Source organism: Giraffa tippelskirchi, chromosome 8, assembly GCF_054371585.1.
Source record: "Giraffa tippelskirchi isolate mGirTip1 chromosome 8, T2T-mGirTip1v1.2.pri, whole genome shotgun sequence".
Lineage (NCBI taxonomy): Eukaryota > Metazoa > Chordata > Mammalia > Artiodactyla > Giraffidae > Giraffa > Giraffa tippelskirchi.
In genome coordinates this window covers 117,429,676-117,447,769 of record NC_137282.1, presented here as the reverse complement: position 1 = coordinate 117,447,769, position 18,094 = coordinate 117,429,676, and the positions used below count along the sequence as shown (strand labels likewise).

Genomic DNA, 18,094 nt, shown 5'->3' with positions numbered 1-18,094 from the left:
GAGGGGCGTTGAGAGGGTGCAGTGGGAGATGAGAGTCTGATTAAATGAAATTAAATGAACGATGCAGGAATCTCACTCTTCCTGCGGGCCACCCCCCTCGTCAGGGACCAGGGTCCTGTGTTCCAGCTCAGATCCCACGGCCTCTCTCCATTTGAAACTAAACTAACAGAAAGTGGGTTTTTGTGGTCCTATTTTTTTTTTCCCCTGCACCATGTGCCTTGTGGGCTCTTAGTTCCCTGACCAGGGATCGAACCCAGGTCCATGGCAGTGAAAGCGCAAGTCTTAATCCCTGGACCACCAGGGAATTCCCTTAGGATCCAAATTAACGTCCTTTTTTTCTATGACCTGAAAAGTGGGTCACATTTTCTAAAAGGCAGGCAGAAGGATTCTTGGGTCTGAGCTTTTCAACTCTTCATGAAGCGAAATAAATGACTCTAACTCCTTTCTTTTTTTTTCTTCTTTTTTCTCTTAGGGACCCTGGGCATTCATGAAGAAGGTCATTTCTTCAGAGCCAGACGGGGGTGGGTTTCCGAAGATCTTAAACCATAGCGTTGCCGATTTTCCTAATACGAGTTATTTTCCTCTGACTCTCCCCCGAGAGGACTTAGGACTCTGAGGACTGTGTGAAAGTAGGGTAAGAAGGGGCTGGTCAAGGGAGCAGGGGGTTGCTCATGGACTGGACCAAGGGTGGGAAAGAGGTTAAAGTCTCTTTTGTCCTCACTGGAAACCTGGTGTGAGGTGGGGGGAGGAAGGAAGAGGGGATGTCAAAGATATCTCAAGAGCAATGTGTTAGCTGTGTGGACAGACAGCAAGTCACATCTCCTGTCCAGCCAGCCCTGCCAGCCTTTGCCTGTTTTGTGAGCAGACAGTCAACGCGTCAAGAGTGGAGAAGCATCTGGATGAAGAGGTAGGTGATGCTTCCAGAATTCTGACTAGTCAGAGGTGTCATAGATTGAATTATGTCCCCTCTTAAAGATATGTTGACATCTTAGCCCTCCTCCCCCGAGCCTCGGAGTGTGACCTCATTGGGACACAGAGTCACTGCAGCTGTCATGAGCTAATTGGAGATGAGGTGACACTAGAGGGGCATGGGCCCCTAATCTCACATGACTGGTGTCCTTATAAGAAGACAGACACAGGGAGAAGGCTGTGTGTGCAGCTGCAGGCAGAGACTAGAGTGACACAGCTGCAGGTCAAGAAATGCCAGAAGCTGCCAGCAACCATCAGCAGCTAGAAGGCAAGGAAGGAGCCCCACGGTTTCAGAGGGAGTGTGCCCCTACTGAGATCTCCATGCCGGGCATTCGGCTTCCTGAGCCGTGTGAGAAGCCATTCTTTGGTTCCAGGCCCTCAAGCCTGTGGTCCTCTGTTATGGCAACTCTAGGTCACTGGACAGAGGAGGGACATGGGAGCAAAGCCACCCCACAGGGGACCTCCCTGTGCCAGCCTACCGGGTGCTGCCCTGGGTGGTGGGGTGGGGTGGGGGACCTCACACAAGCTATGCCATCCCAGGATGAGGGCCTCATTGCCCGAGCCCTCCATCTCCTTTTCCAAACCCTGTAGGTTTGGGCCGTTTTCCTTGAAAATTAAGTCCTAAACAATCCAGTTCATTTGGATTTCCTCAGTGATGCAGGGTGGAGCCAGACCCCTGCAGGGGCGCCCCTGCCTCTTGCTGAGGCTGCGGGTCCAGGGGCTGGGGGTGGGGACGGGGCCGGGCTCTCCGGCCTGGAGCTGCGCTTCCTAACTGAGGCCACGTGGCCACTGCTGCACGAGCTCTGGATGGCTTCTCCTCACGTCCACTCTCAGTGGGGGAGAGTGGGTGGTTTGGCCCGCTGCAGGCAGGAAAATGAGCTCTGCCTTGAATTTCACTTTTCCAGGGTTGAGTTTGATGGGGCTGACTTGGCAGATGGATATGTGGGCGGCTGTCTTCCCCAGGGAGAACCTGGAGCCCAGAAGCTGAATCTCTTTCACAGGCCACATAGTAACCCAGCCGGAGGGCCTGTGGTCGTTCACTGTCTGTTACCTGAGTGCTCCGACCTCCTCACACAGCAAGGCACTCAGTGCCCTTTCCTTTGCTGCCTGACCCCCTGGCTCTTTGAGGGTGCCCCATGGGCCCACTCCCCCTGATCTGCTCTTGCCAGGGTAGGGCCCAGGAAACTGGGCATCAGCAGTCAGCGAGGGGTGGGTGGGAAGCAGGAAGGGGCCGGAGTTTGGCAGAGGCCCAGAGGGCCAGCTCCAAAGACAGGGATGAGAAAAAAATCTAAGTGGCTTCTACCTCTTTTCTTCCTGAGCTCTTAATGCCAGGGAGGAAACAGGCAAGGTTGGAAGACTCAGGAATGAGTGTCAGGATATGTGACCCAGAGTAAATCAATCCCCGTGCCTCAGTTTCCCCATCTATTAAATGGGGACAGGAACTACCTGTACCAGATACGGTCCTTGGGAGGATTTAAATGAGATTTAGAGTTAAGTGCCCGGCATATAAGGAGCATGTAATCAACACAGGAACTGCTAAGTCGCTTCAGTCATGTCCGACTCTGTGCGACCCCATAGACGGCAGCCCACAAGGCTCCTCCATCCCTGGGATTCTCCAGGCAAGAATACTGGAGTGGGTTGCCATTTCCTTCACCAGTGCATGAAAGGGAAAAGTGAAAGTGAAGTCGCTCAGTCGTATCCGACTCTTTAGCGACCCCATGGGCTGCAGCCTACCAGGCTCCTCCTCCCATGGGATTTTCCAGGCAAGGGTACTGGAGTGGGATGCCATTGCCTTTTCCGCAACACAGGAAAGAATGGTGGAATTTCCAGGCCGGCAGGTTTTTTGAGCTATTGATTATCCTATCCTGCTCTGACTTCACCCAGCAACTGCAGCTTCCCTTGGAGACCTCCTGGCTCTGGAGACAGACTCCCTGAATTCAGATGCCAGTCTGGACACTTTCTGTGTAATTGCAGACGAACAATCTATCCCTTTGATGCCCTAACTTCCTTATCTGTACAAGAGGGATAGCAGTAGCTGCCTTATAGGGAAGGCAAAGCCTTAAAGTCCTTCACATAGAGGGCTGGGTGGAGTGCGGGCCCGGGAAGGCACACAGCCGGGTTTCCTCCACCCGCCGCAGAGTCACCAGGCAGGCTGAGGAGGGAAGGCCCAGGGCGAGCTGTTACCTGAACCCGCCCTTGTGGGTCTCGCTCAGGTGGCAGGTGCCTCCGTGCAGACAGGGGTTCTGAATGCAGGTGTTGATGGGCACGGCGCAGTCTCTGCCCTGAGGAGAGAGAGAGAAGCGCGTGGTGAGGGAGGCTCTCCACGGCCGCCGTGATGCGGAGGCCCCGTGGGCTCCCGGCTCCCTCTGGGACGAGGGCAGGCGGGAGGTCGCCGGGACGAGTGAGCTGGAGGAAGCCCAAGGGAGCCCCCGCCTTTGGTCATTCCACAGTGCGTGGTGCGGGGGAGCAGCACCGAGCTCAGGACCGGGGCCCCCAGCCTCACTACTGCCCAGACTTCACCCCCTTCTCACCGTCCTGACCCACAGGCTGAGAGCAGGAAGAGCTGGTTCACCTCCCAGCTTCACCTCTTCCTGGTTGGCTGACCTTTACCTTGTATTAGCTTTTTAACTTCTACAAGCCTACCTCATAGAGGTGTTACCAGAGTTGAACTAGACCTTTCAATAAGGAAGGGCTTAAAATATTACATAACACATCTAGCACATAGTAGGTACTCTATAAATGCCAGTAGATGATACTGTCACTGACCTCACTGAGGCGTAACTGTAATCTACACCTTGGAGGGTAGACTATGGCTGAAGTGTGGTCAACAGACCCCGGCCCTCTGAAGTGACAAGCCCCCAGGGAGTCGTCTCTGATTGGTCAAGACGTGAGCATGGGTGTTGCTATTTGCTCTTCAGTTCTTTGGTTGATCCTAATGTTAGGCTGCCCCGAGACCCCCTGTGAGAGAAATTCTGGGCAGAGTGGGATTCCTCTGTACCAGGCACCCGGAAGGGGATGTGTGAGCTAAGAAGGTGCCAACTGTGTCCAGGCGGGGAAGAGCAAGCCAGGTAGGCGGAACAGTGAGGGCCAAGGCACCGCAGAGACAGGCCTCCGTCCCAGGGAGTCGCCCCAGTCTTGGTCCTCTGCCACCAGCTTCTCCCGTGGCACCGACGGACCAGCACTGCACCCAGGTTTTGGCAGCCAGTTCCCTGGACTACCTGCGCGATCCGGGGGATGGGGGGCTGTCTGCTGCGTTTGCTTCTGGGCTGTGGGCTCAGTGTGGGCGCAGGGCCATCACGGGAGCCCTCCCACCGCCACACCACCTGCTCGCCATCTGCCCGAGAAACCCTGCTTCCCGCTCTGCCACTGCTGCCAGTGCCTGCAACGAGAGGGACTGGGCTTCCTGGCTGGACCCTGCTGTGCTCCGCCTTCTCCCACTGCCTCAGCGCTGGAGCCTCAGATCCTGCCTCCAGCAGCCGGAAGGTGGGGCTGCGTCTGTCCGTCTGTCCACTGCTTTTCGTGCCCATCACAGTTAAAGGGCCCGTCAGAGGTTTCTCAGAGGGGAGGAGATCTGGGGTGGCATCTGGGCTTATCCTAAACCAGAGCAACATGGGATCCCTTTCAGCACGCCCGCGTGTCGATGGAAACTGCAGTGCTCCTCCTCACTCCCATATTTGGAGTACGGTTTCTGTTCCAGGCCTCATGCTGAGTTTTACATTCACAATGGCGTATAATGTTCATAACACCCCTCATTCTTACTGAGAGGGAAGAGGGACTTGGAAAGTGAGGCAATATGTCCACCATTGCACAGCAGTATGTGGAACCAGCACAGCTGAACCCAGACATCCAGCCCAAAGCCAGTTCTGGGAACTGCTCACTGGGCGCTTACTCTGTCTCTCTCAAAGCACAGGTTCTGCAGTTCGGCAGATCTGAGCACACATGCTGGTCTGGCTGCCGCTGCTAAATTGAGAAAATTACCAGTTCTCTCTGAGACTTGTTTTCATTATCTGTAAAATGGCAATAATAATACCTATTGTATGGATTTAACAAATGATTAGAAACCACACTCATCTAAGGCACCTGACCCTGGCAGGTAACAGTAGCTCCATAAATAAGAGCTATTCAGATACTGATCACAATGATTACAGGGGTCTGAGATAGATTTTTGGGTTTCCCTGGTGACTCAGATAGTAAAGAATCCACCTGCCATGCAGGAGACCTGAGTTCAATCCCTGGGTTGGGAATATCCCCTGGAGAAGGGAATGGCTACCCACTCCAGTATTCTTGCCTGGAGAATCCCATGGACAGAGGAGCCTGGTGGGCTACAGTCCATGGGGTTGCTAAGAGTAGGACACCACCTAGCGACTAAACAGCAACAACTAAATAGTTCAGGTATGTGTTGTGTGTGTGTGTGTGTCTGTGTGTTGGTGCATAAATGGGCCTGGACTGCAGGACAGGAGAACCCTGAGCAGGTCAAGGCATGGCCTCCCTGATGCCTACCCGGGCCAGTGTCTTTGCTCTGGGGACTTGCAAGTACCCGGGGCTCCCCGGGGGAGGGGGTGGTGTCTCCTCTAGCCCCTGATGCCACAGGGCACTGGAATCCAGGAAGCAGAGCCTAGCATTTGATAATGTGGTACCTAGGCCCAGAGGTGGGGATTTCTATCACTTACAGGTTCTTCAGAAACAATCACCATTGTTAACATCTGGCCAGTTAGCTGAGTTCTACTCTCTTGAGCCTCATTTTGCTCCAACCACTAGATCTGTAATGTTCCTTGGTTATCTCCCATGACCCCCTCCCTGTGCTGTGTGTGTGTGGTGGAGGTGGGACTGGGACTTGGCCATGCCTCCTAGGTTCCTTTACAGGACCTTGGAAACAACTAACCCCACTGGAATCCTGTTTCTGAGATGGGGCCAGCAGGGTGACTCTAAGACCTTGCTACTCAAAGTGTGGTCCTTGGACTGCCAGCCTGGCATCCCCTGGAAGCTTGTTAGACATGCACAATCTCAGACCCAGTCTCAGATCTAATGAGTCAGAGCCTGCACTTTAACAAGGTCTCCAGGTAGTTCCTGTCCGCCTTAAAGTGTGAGAAGCACTGTTCTGAGACACTGAACATATATGCATGAAGCTAAATGGCTGCCAAAAAGTCAGCCAAAATTTCTGTTTTATGTTCTCAAATCTTAGAATCATGGTAAGAGTTATGCTTTGTTAAGTGCCTACTGAATGCTGGTACTGAGGCAGGCCAAGACACACGTGACCCCTTATAACACGTGATCTTTACAACAGCTCTGCAGTGGGTATGGTTATTCCCACTTACAGGTGATAAAAGTGAGCCTACAGAGAGTCTGTTACTAGTGGAGGGCTTAGTATAGTCTCTGCAGCAAGAGAGAGCTGGGTTCTGGATTTAGCGAATGTACTCCCCAGGTGTGTGAGCTTGGGTATGTTTTTCAATTTTTCTGAATCCTCGGTTTCCTCATCTGTCAAAAGAGATTGTCCTTCTTTTGGAGGACAATTAACAGTATTAAGTGAGATAATGCACTTAAATTGCTTCTCAGGGCCCTGGCATTATAACAGATGTACAGTAGCTGCTACTCAACATTCAGCAGTGGCTGCCATGCTCTTTCTATAATATTGTGGCTTCTCAAGGTCACTCACTAGTCGCTGGAAATATGGAGATCTCTGGGAACAGCTAGATAAATGCTTGAACTTCGAGCTGCGTTTTGCAGCTGTCTGGTGACTGTTGTCATCTTAGCAATTCACCCAGAACTACTATGCCAATCACTCTGCTGGCAGAAAGGAAAGCAGGCGTAACCAAAAAGAGTGTGATCAATATGCAATGAAGGGACCCCTGTGGTTCAGTCTGCTGCATTTTACTGTTGAGGAGCCTGAGAGGGGTGGGGAGGAGAACCAGAGCTGCCCAAGGTCATGTCAGGCAGAGGCAGGCTCCGGAGGGTCCTGGTGGCGTTCTTTTCACCACCACCCTGCGTATTTCCCTGTCCTGGAGATTCAGGCAGGTTATAAATGGCCAAGGACCCTCATCTGCAGCCCCTGCGGTCACGGTGCTTGCCAATGCACAGTGACTGCACAGCCCGGGGCATGTATTCTGGAATCAGTTGACGTTGAACTTTGAATCCTGGCTTGCTCACCTACTATGTCCTGTTTCCTCAACTGTAAAATGAGGGTCACTTTAGGACTGGCCTCCTGAGGCTTTGATGAGGACTCTGCAGGATAATGCAGATAGCTTGTTTAGTACACAGCCAGCAGTCAGTAAGCACTCAACGAATGGCAGCTGCTAACAGGACTATCATGGTCATCACACCACCACCACCAGCAGCATGCTATCACCATAATCATCACCACCTCCAGCATCCGATCACCATGAGCAGTAGCAGCAGCAATGTACTTATACCTGCCTGGGCCCTTCAACTTCCTAAACATCAAAATCTCTGTTCAAATTCTTCCAAAAGCGACAAGATGTTCAGGATCTTATAAGCAAAACCCAAACACACAGCAGTATCCTGCAGGAACCCCAGGGGTGCACTCTTTGCTCTGACACCAAGGGCCAGGCAAGCTTCACATTGTCCTCAAATGTGATGGGAAGAAGCCTGGGGCCTTGAACCTGGCTCCAGCACTGTCAGACTCAGGCCAACTTTAAAGTGAGGAAAGTGAGACTCAAGAGTGTGAAGCAGTTATCTGTAACATAGGAGTGACACCACTCACCTCACAAGGTGATTATAAGCATCAGAGGAAGGAATAAATGCATGAGGTCCAGGTGCCTGGTGCATAGTCGATGCTTAAAAAGATGACTATACGTGTGCGGAATTGGGGATGTTATACATATACATGTCACAGTTCTAGGGAAGCAGCAGACACTCCTAGAGAGCTCAGTGTCACAGACTGAGAATCCCCGGTGAAACCACCTGTTCCCGACAGCCACCACCCTGGTATTAGGGACCGGCGTGTAGGGTGAAGGTGAAGGCAGCCATATATCAGCTACTGAGTACTTACTGGTTATTACCACACAACTAGGAAATGACAAAGCCGGTATCCACACCTGCTGATCAGTGTAAATCCATAGCCTGAGTTTTCTCCATTGAATACAAGGGAATTTGAGGATCCAGGTCTCTGGAGCATGTCTGCTTCATTTCTAGTCTTCCCCTACAATGTGTATACATATGCGGTGCAGTGGTAAAGAACCTGCCTGCCAACGAAGGAGACATAAGATATATGCATTTGATCCCTGGGTTGGGAAGGTCCCCTGGAGGAGGGCACGGTAAGCCACCCCAGTCTTCTTGCCTGGAAAATTCAATGGACAGAGGAGACTGGCAGGCTACAGTCTGTGGGGTCACAAAGAGTGGGACATGACTGAGTGACTAAGCACATGTATGTAAGTATGTATAAGTGTGTGTGTGTGGGGGGTGCATGAGTCTGGGACCACCTTGAGTTTGAGGTCCTGGAGTTGGCTGCACAACTGAGCAACTGAGCACATGTATGTAAGTGTGTGTGTGTCTGGGACCACCTTATATATGTGTGTGTGTGTCTGGGGTTGGCTGCCTAGGCAGGGAGGGCCGTCTGCCCAGCTTCAAAGAAATCCATTGGCTGTCCTGTCTCAGGCCCATAGATGGCACTCTGACACTGTCTACTGGAGGCATGGCTACAGCGGAGAAAGTCACCACGGAGGCCTGTTGCCCAGAGCCAGTCTGCCTGTCAAGCTTGTCACTATACCCACAGACCCCCCTGGGGACAGAAGACCAGGGCTGCCAGCTCCCTCCCACTCAGCGTGGACCAGGTGTGTGCATCAGACAGGCTGGGCACTGTCTACAGACTCTCGGCTCGCCTAGAGCCTTCCGATGGGTGCCCCGGGATGCTGGAATCTGAGAAGCTGGGAGGGTTGTGGGGAAGAGGGCCCAGTCATGGCTTTGCTGGCCCCTGTGAGGCACGCTGAAGGGCTCAGTTATCCAGGAAACCCTCCAGGGGAAGGGGGCGGGCTCAGGAATCATGTAGCCCTGGGTCCTAACCCAACCCGACTGCTTACAAGCTTCGGACATCGAGTCAAGCCCTTTCAACAAGTCTGAGGCTCAGTTTCCATGTCTGTAAAATGAGAATTCATAAATCCTTCCTCACAGAGAAAAAGATGAATAAAGTGCCAAGCAGAGTGCGTAGGACCTCTTCCATTCTCTCTAGAGGTTAATGTGCTCTAGATGGGGCAGGGAGAGGAGGAAGGAGGCAAGGCTTATTCTGGAATTAGCCTGGGTCTCCAGGGAAGACAGGAGAGCTGGAATGTCCATCCATGTCTTGGCTGAGCTGAGCCTGTCAACAGGGGAAGTTGGCTTGGCAGCCTGTAGGCCTTTTAATCCCCATCCCTGAACCTCCACAAGCTGGAACCAGCGCTTTCAGGACTGATTGTTCTGAGAGCAGAGAGGGGTCAGGGGGTGGGGGAGACTCAAGAATCCCCCTGTAAGGAAGTCAGGATGGCGGTGGGTTCAAGGGATGTCTCTAATTGGAGGCAAATTAACTCTTGAGACTTAATCTGCCCACGTTCAAGCAAGAAAACACAAGTATTACATTTCCTCCTTATCTCACGCATCGTTATCAAGACAATAGGGGGTCCTTACTGCACAGCACAGGCATCTTTGCTCGCTGTCATGTACCAGCCTGGAAGGGAGGGGCTTGGGGGAGAGTGGATACACGTATATCTGTGGGTGAGTTCCTTTGCTGTTCACCTGAAATTATCACATTGTTAATTGGCTATACCCCAATACAAAATAAAAAGTTTAAACTTTGGACAAAAAAACCCCAAAAAACTGAAGGAAAAAAAAAAGACTACGTGTGGTCCTCTGTGATTGGCGTGGATGTGATACCACTGGGAAGGCCCCACTAGTTTTGGGGTTTGCTGACAAATCCTGCTTTGGGGTGAGCTGTAAAGCGGACTTATCCACTGTCCTTGGAGAAGGGATGGTCAGCAGGGTGCAGCGCCTCTGCAGCCTGGAAGGTGGGGCGGCCTGCCTACCTTGTAGCCATAGGGGCAGGCGCAGCGGTACAGCTCCACCGGGTCCGGGCTGCACGAGCCGTTGTTCTTGCACGGGCTGGAGAGGCAGGAATCGCACTTGGCCACAATGCTGATGTCCACTGGCCCTGATGGCAAACCACAGAGAGTTGGCAGGCGGTCCCCCCGTAGGCTCACTGCCTCCCCTCCCTTCTCCTCTGCCCTGGCTCCTTCCTCGGTCAGCTACCAGGCCCTCTCCAGCCAGCACATCCAGTCCAGCTAGAGTCCCATTAATTCAGTCATCGGTCCAGAGAGGAAAAAAATCACAGCGGGACATCATTCAGAAGCACTTCTCAGTCAAATCAATTACTGTAATTAGCCTGATCCGATTTTGGTGCTAATCTGCAAACAATGCACTGTAATTAGAAACCCCTTGTGTATCTTTTCATATTCAGGAAGCTCCAGGCCCAGGCTCCACTGGGACCTCCCATTCCTCCTTCCCCAAACACCTCTCCCCACGGAATAGTCTGTGCCAGGCTAAAGAGGGCACAGAACCTGGGCCAAAGGCACACATAGGAAGTTCTCCTTACAGAACCCTTGAGTCAGCCGGAAGAGGTAAGAAATGGCCCTGGAAGACACAGCAACGGTGCTAACAATGGCCAACTAGGCTCAAGTATATTTTGCATCCATGACTGTCTCAACCATGTCCTGCTCTCCTTGGCCATCAGGGCTGGAAGAAGGGAGGCCATGTCCCTGCACAGAGCTTTCAACAGGGGCTGTGCTACCGCTGCTGTCAGCGCTGATAAAACCCTGGATAGTCACGCCCCACTTCATGTCAGGACTTTCAGTTATCCTGGGGCAACAGGCATCGATTTGGAGACTGGGTTGAAATTGACCCAGGGTGAGTCTGACCACTGTGGGTGGGGTGAGCAGAATGGCCTGACTGAGAACCAGTGCCAGCTGGCGCAACCCTGGCTTCACTGAAGAACAGGGACATTGTCTGGTCTAGAGAGACTGTGTTCCAGGGACATAATGAAGTTTTAAAGGTAAAGTTTACCTATAAATCAAAATAAATATTGAGACCTTAGAAGATAAGCAAAGGACATTAACAGACAAATGTGTAGTACACATGGAAAGTAAGTTTTTGGGAAAAAAAAAAGTTCCCCCAATAACCAAAGGCAAAATATAAAGGTATATAATATTTTACCTATTGAATTAGCAATGACTACAAAATAAGATAAAATAATGCAAGGGTCTGATGAAAAATGTACTCAAACGATGCTACTGGGAGCGAAAATTGGTTATAACCCTTTCTGGAAATCAATTTGGCGATAAATGTGAAGACCTTTGTAATGATCATATACTTTGGCTCAGTAACTTCTGTTCTCTGAATCTTATCTAAGGATGTAATTTTAAATAGAGATAGACTTTTATGCAGCCATGGTAAGGAAAAAAATTGGAAATACTCTAAAAGTTCAAACTCAGGAACTGGTTAAAGTTCCTGTGGAGTTCTGGTGGAGTGTCAGAGCTTGGTGATCAAGACCATGCTCTGGAATCAGAAAGACCTGGAATTCTCTTAACTGTGTAATCTTGAGAAGTCAACTAACCTCAGTACGCCTCAGGTTTCTCATTTTGGGGAATTAAATGACTCCATGGGAAGTGAGAATTAAATGAATAATACATGAAAAACTGCTTAACAGAATGCCAGCCATAGAATAAGAACCCAGTAGTAGTTTGTTATCATGATAATCATGCAGTCAGTCAAAATCTCATGGGATCAAAGTATGCTATAGTAAAATGGAAAAATGCTTATGCTCTAAGAATGTTGGGTAAAAAAATTCAGGTTAAAGATTTTCCCAACTATGCAAAAATAGGTAGAGTAAGAAGTCAATGAGGAAAACGTAGGAGCAGCAGCAAGGGACTCGGCAGAACAAATGACAAATGGACACTTAGATGCAGGTCTACACTGGTTTCAGCATCCGAGCCCCTGTGTGGCCCATGGAAGAAACGGGACAGCGGTTTTAGAAGCCACACTTGTTGAGATGCCTAGCTCTGACGGGCTGTTGGAGACAGAGCAGACCCTGTGGGGGTGCAGAGATGGGTGGAGGGGTGGGTCAGCACCTACCTTTGCACTGGAAGCGGTGGGTGGGCGTGGTGAGCAGGAGTCGGTCAGCCATGGGCTCAGGGCTACTGCAGCGGGCGATGCCAGGCTCCTTGTACCCAGCTTTCACCCACTCTGACAGCCAACGGAGGCTGCAGTCACAGTGGAGTGGGTTGGTTCCCAGCGCCCTAGGAGGCAGAGCAGGAAGTCAGGGTCCCCTGCCCAGCCTGGCCCATAGGCTCCAAAGCCTTGGTCCCTTGAAAAAGTAGAATATTTAGACTTTGCCTAGATTGAGGGTGTCCAACAGGAGGACCAGCAAAGACATTATTCCCACGGGGGTGAAGTCAATGACTCCAGATTGTATCTCCAATCCCTGAAGATGTTTCAACCCCATACAAGCCCCTACCCTCTCTGAGGCTTGCTCTCACTTACCCTGGTGAGAGCCCATCCTCAACTCACCCCCAATTCCAGCCCCTCTGGGAGGCTTCCTGGGCCTTCTGTCATTGATTACCTGACTCTCTTGCCCCACTCGGAGAAGGCAATAGCAACCCACTCCAATGTTCTTGCCTGTAGAATCCCAGGGATGGCGGAGCCTGGTGGGCTGCCGTCTATGGGGTCGCACAGAGTTGGACACGACTGAAGCGACTTAGCAGCAGCAGAAGCTTGCCCCACTAAAGGGTGCACTGGAGGATATACTCGGAGAGAAGGTTTTGATAACCCAGCAACCTAGGAAGCAGCTTCAGACTACCAAAAGGGGCTCAGAGCATGCCAGCTTCAAATATGCTGTGTTGGCTATTGACTGTTTTGAGCTGAAGGCACTTAAACATGAGATGCTGTTTCTGCCTAAAAGCAGGTCATATGTCCTATGAGAAAGGTACCTTCCCTGAACTAGAAAGAAAAGAACATTCTTGTCACCAGAGACTGGGAGTTGACACCAGAATGGATCTGTACAAACAAACCTACTAAAATACTTCCTAGTCACTGTCCCATGACTTACTGCCTCTCACCCAAGCCCCTTTGTCTTGTTACATGGGTGCACAGTAACTTAGTTGTGTCTGACTCTTTGCAACGCCCTGGACTATAGCCCGTCAGGATCCTCTCTCCATGGGGATTTCCAGGCAAGAATACTGGGTGGGTTGCCAGGCCCTCCTCCAGGGGATCTTCCCAACCCAGGGATCGAATCCCCATCTCCTGCATCTCCTGCATTGGCAGGTGTATTCTTTACCACTGAGCCACCAGGGAAGCCCTTTGTCTTGTTATAGCCCCACAATTTATCATTCTTTCTGTAAAAACATATACAGGAATTCCCTGGTGGTCCAGTGGTTAGGGCTCTGCATTCTCACTGCTGTGGGCCCAGGTTCAATCCCTAGCTGGGCAACTGTAAAACTAAAAATCCCACAAACCACACAGTACGGACAAGAGAAAAAACAAAAACAGAAAAATGTCTATCAACTTTGGGGCTCAATGGTTTCTTTGGATTTTCAATTTCCTTTTGAAGACTCCCATGTACACAGAAAAATATTAAATGATTTGTGTGCTTTTCTCCTGTCAATGTGTCTTATGTCAGGTTGGCCACAGAACCAAAGAGGGTATAAGGAAATTTTTCCTCCCCTATAGCACTCAGCTTCAAAATGTAGGGGAGGGAAGCCTCCAAAGAAAGACACCCCCAGTGCAGTTACCTCCAAAGTGCTGTCTGGGAAGAAAACACGGAAACTTCCACGAGTTTTAATCATAGCCTTTTCTGGGCTTCCCTGTAGCTCAGTTGGTAAAGAATCTGCCTGCAATGCAGAGATCCTGGTTTGATTCCTGGGCTGGGAAGATCAGCTGGAGAAGGGATAGGCTACCCACTCCAGTATTCTTGGGCTTCCCTTGTGGCTCAGCTGGTAAAGAATCCGCCCGCAATGCGGGAGACCTGGGTTTGAGCCCTGGGTTGGGAAGTTCCCCTGGAGAAGGGAAAGGCTACCCACTCCAGTATTTGGGCCTGGAGAATTCCATGGACTATATAGTCCATGGGTCACAAAGAGTCGGACACGACTGAGTAACTTTCACTTTTAATTTTCTAGTTTTTGAATATTTTATAATATGCATGTATTGTAGTATATATGTACAATATGAAAATAATTAAATATACAGAGAGTCGATATACAAACTCAAACATGTTCACTGGGAGAGATATGCAATACCTAATATCTAGGGGCCTCAGTATCCCCTGTGTGAAATGCTGAGTTCGGAGAGCCTCTGTGTTTTGGCATCAAGGCAAACCTGGATCTGAACCAGGTCTGTGCCACCTACTAGCTGTGCCACCCCTGGACCAAGTCTTCAGCTTTCTTAACTTCAGTTTCACCGTGTCTCATAATGGGATAAAAATGCCTTATTTGCTATAAGAAATACATGAGATAATTCACTTAAAGTGTTGAGCACATAGTAAGAGTTTTATGTTCATTCTTATTAAACGTTTGTATTGTTTACATAATTGATGATGATGTCCATGAAGGCATCTGGAGCAGGGAACACACACAGTGTGGGTACGTTTCTGTAAATAAAACGCGTTCCATACGTATGGAAAGAATCACACTGAGGCGGTAACAGTGACATTATTATCCCTGGCGTGACAATCTTCTCTGTTTGAGTAGATGCATGAGCGGGGAAACAGGGCTACTTACAGATGGGACAGAGATGTCAGGTCACTGAAAGAGCCTTCGGGAACGCTGGAGATGTCGTTGCCGTGGAGGGTTCTGAAGCAGAAGCACAGATCAGAAGATCAACCTTCAGTGAGAGCTTTGAACTCAGTACCCTCTCTTGGTGTCCCTGGCCAGCTAGTCGAGCCTCTGAGCACAGAGCCCCACCACCGGCAGCAGGAGGGGGCCTCTCCATTAAGTCACGAGCATGGACATTTCCGCACCCAGCTCAGAAGCAGGAACGCAGTGGGTAGAGGGTTTGGGAAAGCCCAAGATGAATTAGACGTGGGATGGAATCAGAAATCAGTCCCTTTCAGCTGTGGAACACTGGGTGAGTTACTTTCCTTTTTGGGGCCTCCATTTTTACACCTGAAAAATGGAGAGAGATAGCAATCTAAAGGAGACACTGGGATTTCAGAGATAATGGGAAGAACTATGGTTGAGATGGGATGTTCTGGAGCTTAGCTGCTTGTATTCAAACTTTGACTCTGCCACCTACCAGCTGTATGACTGTGGGCAAAGTTACTCACCCTCTCCGTGAAGTGGTTTCCTACTGTAAAACGGGAATGAAAGAAAGTAAGGAGATTTGCCATAGAAGGTAGCTGTGGGTGCCTTAGTCCATGTGGAGCCTGGCATTTTCTAAGTACTCTCCAAGCCAGGCTTCAGCAATACGTGAACCGTGAACTTCCAGATGTTCAAGCTGGTTTTAGAAAAGGCAGAGGAACCAGAGATCAAATTGCCAACATCCGCTGGATCATCGAAAAAGCAAGAGAGTTCCAGAAAAACATCTATTTCTGCTTTATTGACTATGCCAAAGCCTTTGACTGTGTGGATCACAATAAACTGTGGAAAATTCTGAAAGAGATGGGAATACCAGACCATCTGACCTGTCTCTTGAGAAACCTGTATGCAGGTCAGGAAGCAACAGTTAGAACTGGACATGGAACAACAGACTGGTTCCAAATAGGAAAAGGAGTACGTCAAGGCTGTATATTGTCACCCTGCTTATTTAACTTATATGCAGAGTACATCATGAGAAACGCTGGGCTGGAAGAAACACAAGCTGGAATCAAGATTGCCCGGAGAAATATCAATAACCTCAGATATGCGGATGACACCACCCTTATGGCAGAGAGTGAAGAAGAACTAAAGAGCCTCTTGATGAAGGTGAAGGAGGAGAGTGAAAAAGTTGGCTTAAAGCTCAACGTTCAGAAAACTAAGATCATGGCATCTGGTCCCATCACTCCATGGGAAATAGATGGGGAAACAGTGGAAACAGTGTCAGACTTTACTTTTTGGGGCTCCAGAATCACTGCTGATGGTGACTGCAGCCATGAAATTAAAAGACGCTTACTACTTGGAAAGAAGGTTATGGCCAACCTAGATAGCATGTTTAAAAGCAGAGACATTACTTTGCCAACAAAAGTCCGTCTAGTCAAGACTATGGTTTTTCCAGTGGTCATGTATGGATGTGAGAGTTGGATGGTGAAGAAAGCTGAGCGCCGCAGAATTGATGCTTTTGAACTGTGGTGTTGGAGAAGACTCTTGAGAGTTTCTTGGACTGCAAGGAGATCCAATCAATCCATCCTAAAAGAGATCAATCCTGGGTGTTCATTGGAAGGTCTGATGTTGAAGCTGAAGCTCCAATACTTTGGCCACCTCATGCGAAGGGTTGACTCATTGGAAAAGACCCTAATGCTGGGTAGGATTGGGGGCGGGAGAAGAAGGGGACGACAGAGGATGAGATGTTTGGATGGCATCACCGACTCAATGAACATGGGTTTGGGTAGAATCCGGGAGTTGGTGATGGACAGAGAGGCCTGGCGTGCTGCAATTCATGGGGTCGCAGAGAGTCGGACACGACTAAGCGACTGAACTGAACTGAAATGGTTAACCATTATTAATCTTCGTAAAAGGGTCTTGAACAATGTCGGGTACAGATCAAGAAACTGGTTCCCTTCATATTTACCTAGAGAGATTTAAGGAGGATTGAGAAATGCTACCAACCCAAGCTCAGGAGACAGAAGGAAGGGTTGTATATTGTCACCCTGCTTATTTAACTTATATGCAGAGTACATCATGAGAAATGCTGGGCTGGATGAAGCACAAGCTGGAATCAAGATTGCCCGGAGAAATATCAATAACCTCAGATATGCACATGACACCACCTTTATGGCAGAAAGTGAAGAAGAACTAAGGAGCCTCTTGATGAAAGTGAAAGAGGAGACTGAAAAAGTTGGCTTAAAACTCAACATTCAAAAAACAAAATCATGGCATCCTGTCCCATCACTTCATGGCAAATAGATGGGGAAACACTGGAAACAGTGACAGACTATTTTTTGGGGCTCCAAAATCACTGCAGATGGTGATTGCAGCCATGAAACTAAAAGATGCTTACTCCTTGGAAGAAAAGCTAGGATCAACCTAGATGGCATATTAAAAAGCAGAGACATTACTTTGTCAACAAAGATCTGTCTAGTCAAAGCTATGGTTTTTCCATTAGTCATGTATGGATGTGAGAGTTGGACTATAAAGAAAGCTGATCGCTGAAGAATTGAACTGCGGTGTTGCAGAAGACTCTTGAGAGTCCCTTGGACTGCAAGGAGATCAAACCCGTCAATCCCAAAGGAAATCAGTCCTGAATATACATTGGAAAGACTGATGCTGAAATTGAAACTCCAAATCTTTGGCCACCTGATGAGAAAAACTGGCTTATTGGAAAAGACCCTGATGCTGGGAAAGACTGACGGCAGGAGGAGAAGGGGACGACAGAGGATGAGATGGTTGGATGGCATCACCAACATGATGGACATGAGTTTGAGCAAGCTCCGAGAGTTGGTGATGGGCAGAGAGGCCTGGCGTGCTGTATCCATGGGGTCATAAAGAGTCAGACATGACTCAGCGAATGAACTGAACTGAGAACTGCTGTCAACCCCAGCTGAGGAGACAGAGGGAAGGGGGCACTCGGCCCCTGGAGAGATTCCTTGGAGCTGGACATTCATCTTTACAGGAAAGGGTTTGGCATCAACCACACACATACATGGGTCTCGCTCTTATGTGCATCATCTGACAGCATGTCTGAGGGGCCAGGCGGCCTGCTTGGCACTAATCATACCTCTCTCTACTCTGTGGTGCAGTAACTGGGAGCTATTTCACTTGCAGGGTGAGGGCACACACTGAGCTTTCAATAAATGCCTGGAGAACAGGTCTGTGAGAAAGCTGAAGGAATATGGTTTTGCTGTTCAAGTAACAACACGAGTGAATCCCCAATTCATGGGCTATCCCCCCATGGAAGGATGCGTCATCCACTGCCAAGAAAAAAAATCCCCATGCTGATGACTCGCTTTGGGTCTGGCCTGAGA

General features: G+C 49.8%; 1 protein-coding gene across 5 annotated transcripts in view; it reads right to left on the bottom strand.

Annotated features, from left to right (window-relative positions):
• The window catches only part of SLIT3 (slit guidance ligand 3), a 703,024-nt gene that overhangs the window by 33,546 nt on the left and 651,384 nt on the right, over nucleotides 1-18,094 (bottom strand). For all 5 annotated transcript variants that reach the window (XM_081520700.1, XM_081520701.1, XM_081520699.1 and 2 more), the window contains 4 exons: nucleotides 14,718-14,789; nucleotides 12,079-12,242; nucleotides 9,978-10,102; nucleotides 3,154-3,251 (listed from right to left, as the gene is read on the bottom strand). In XM_081520700.1, the coding sequence (XP_081376826.1) occupies nucleotides 3,154-3,251; nucleotides 9,978-10,102; nucleotides 12,079-12,242; nucleotides 14,718-14,789 (459 nt within the window). The remainder of the gene's footprint in view (nucleotides 1-3,153; nucleotides 3,252-9,977; nucleotides 10,103-12,078; nucleotides 12,243-14,717; nucleotides 14,790-18,094) is intronic.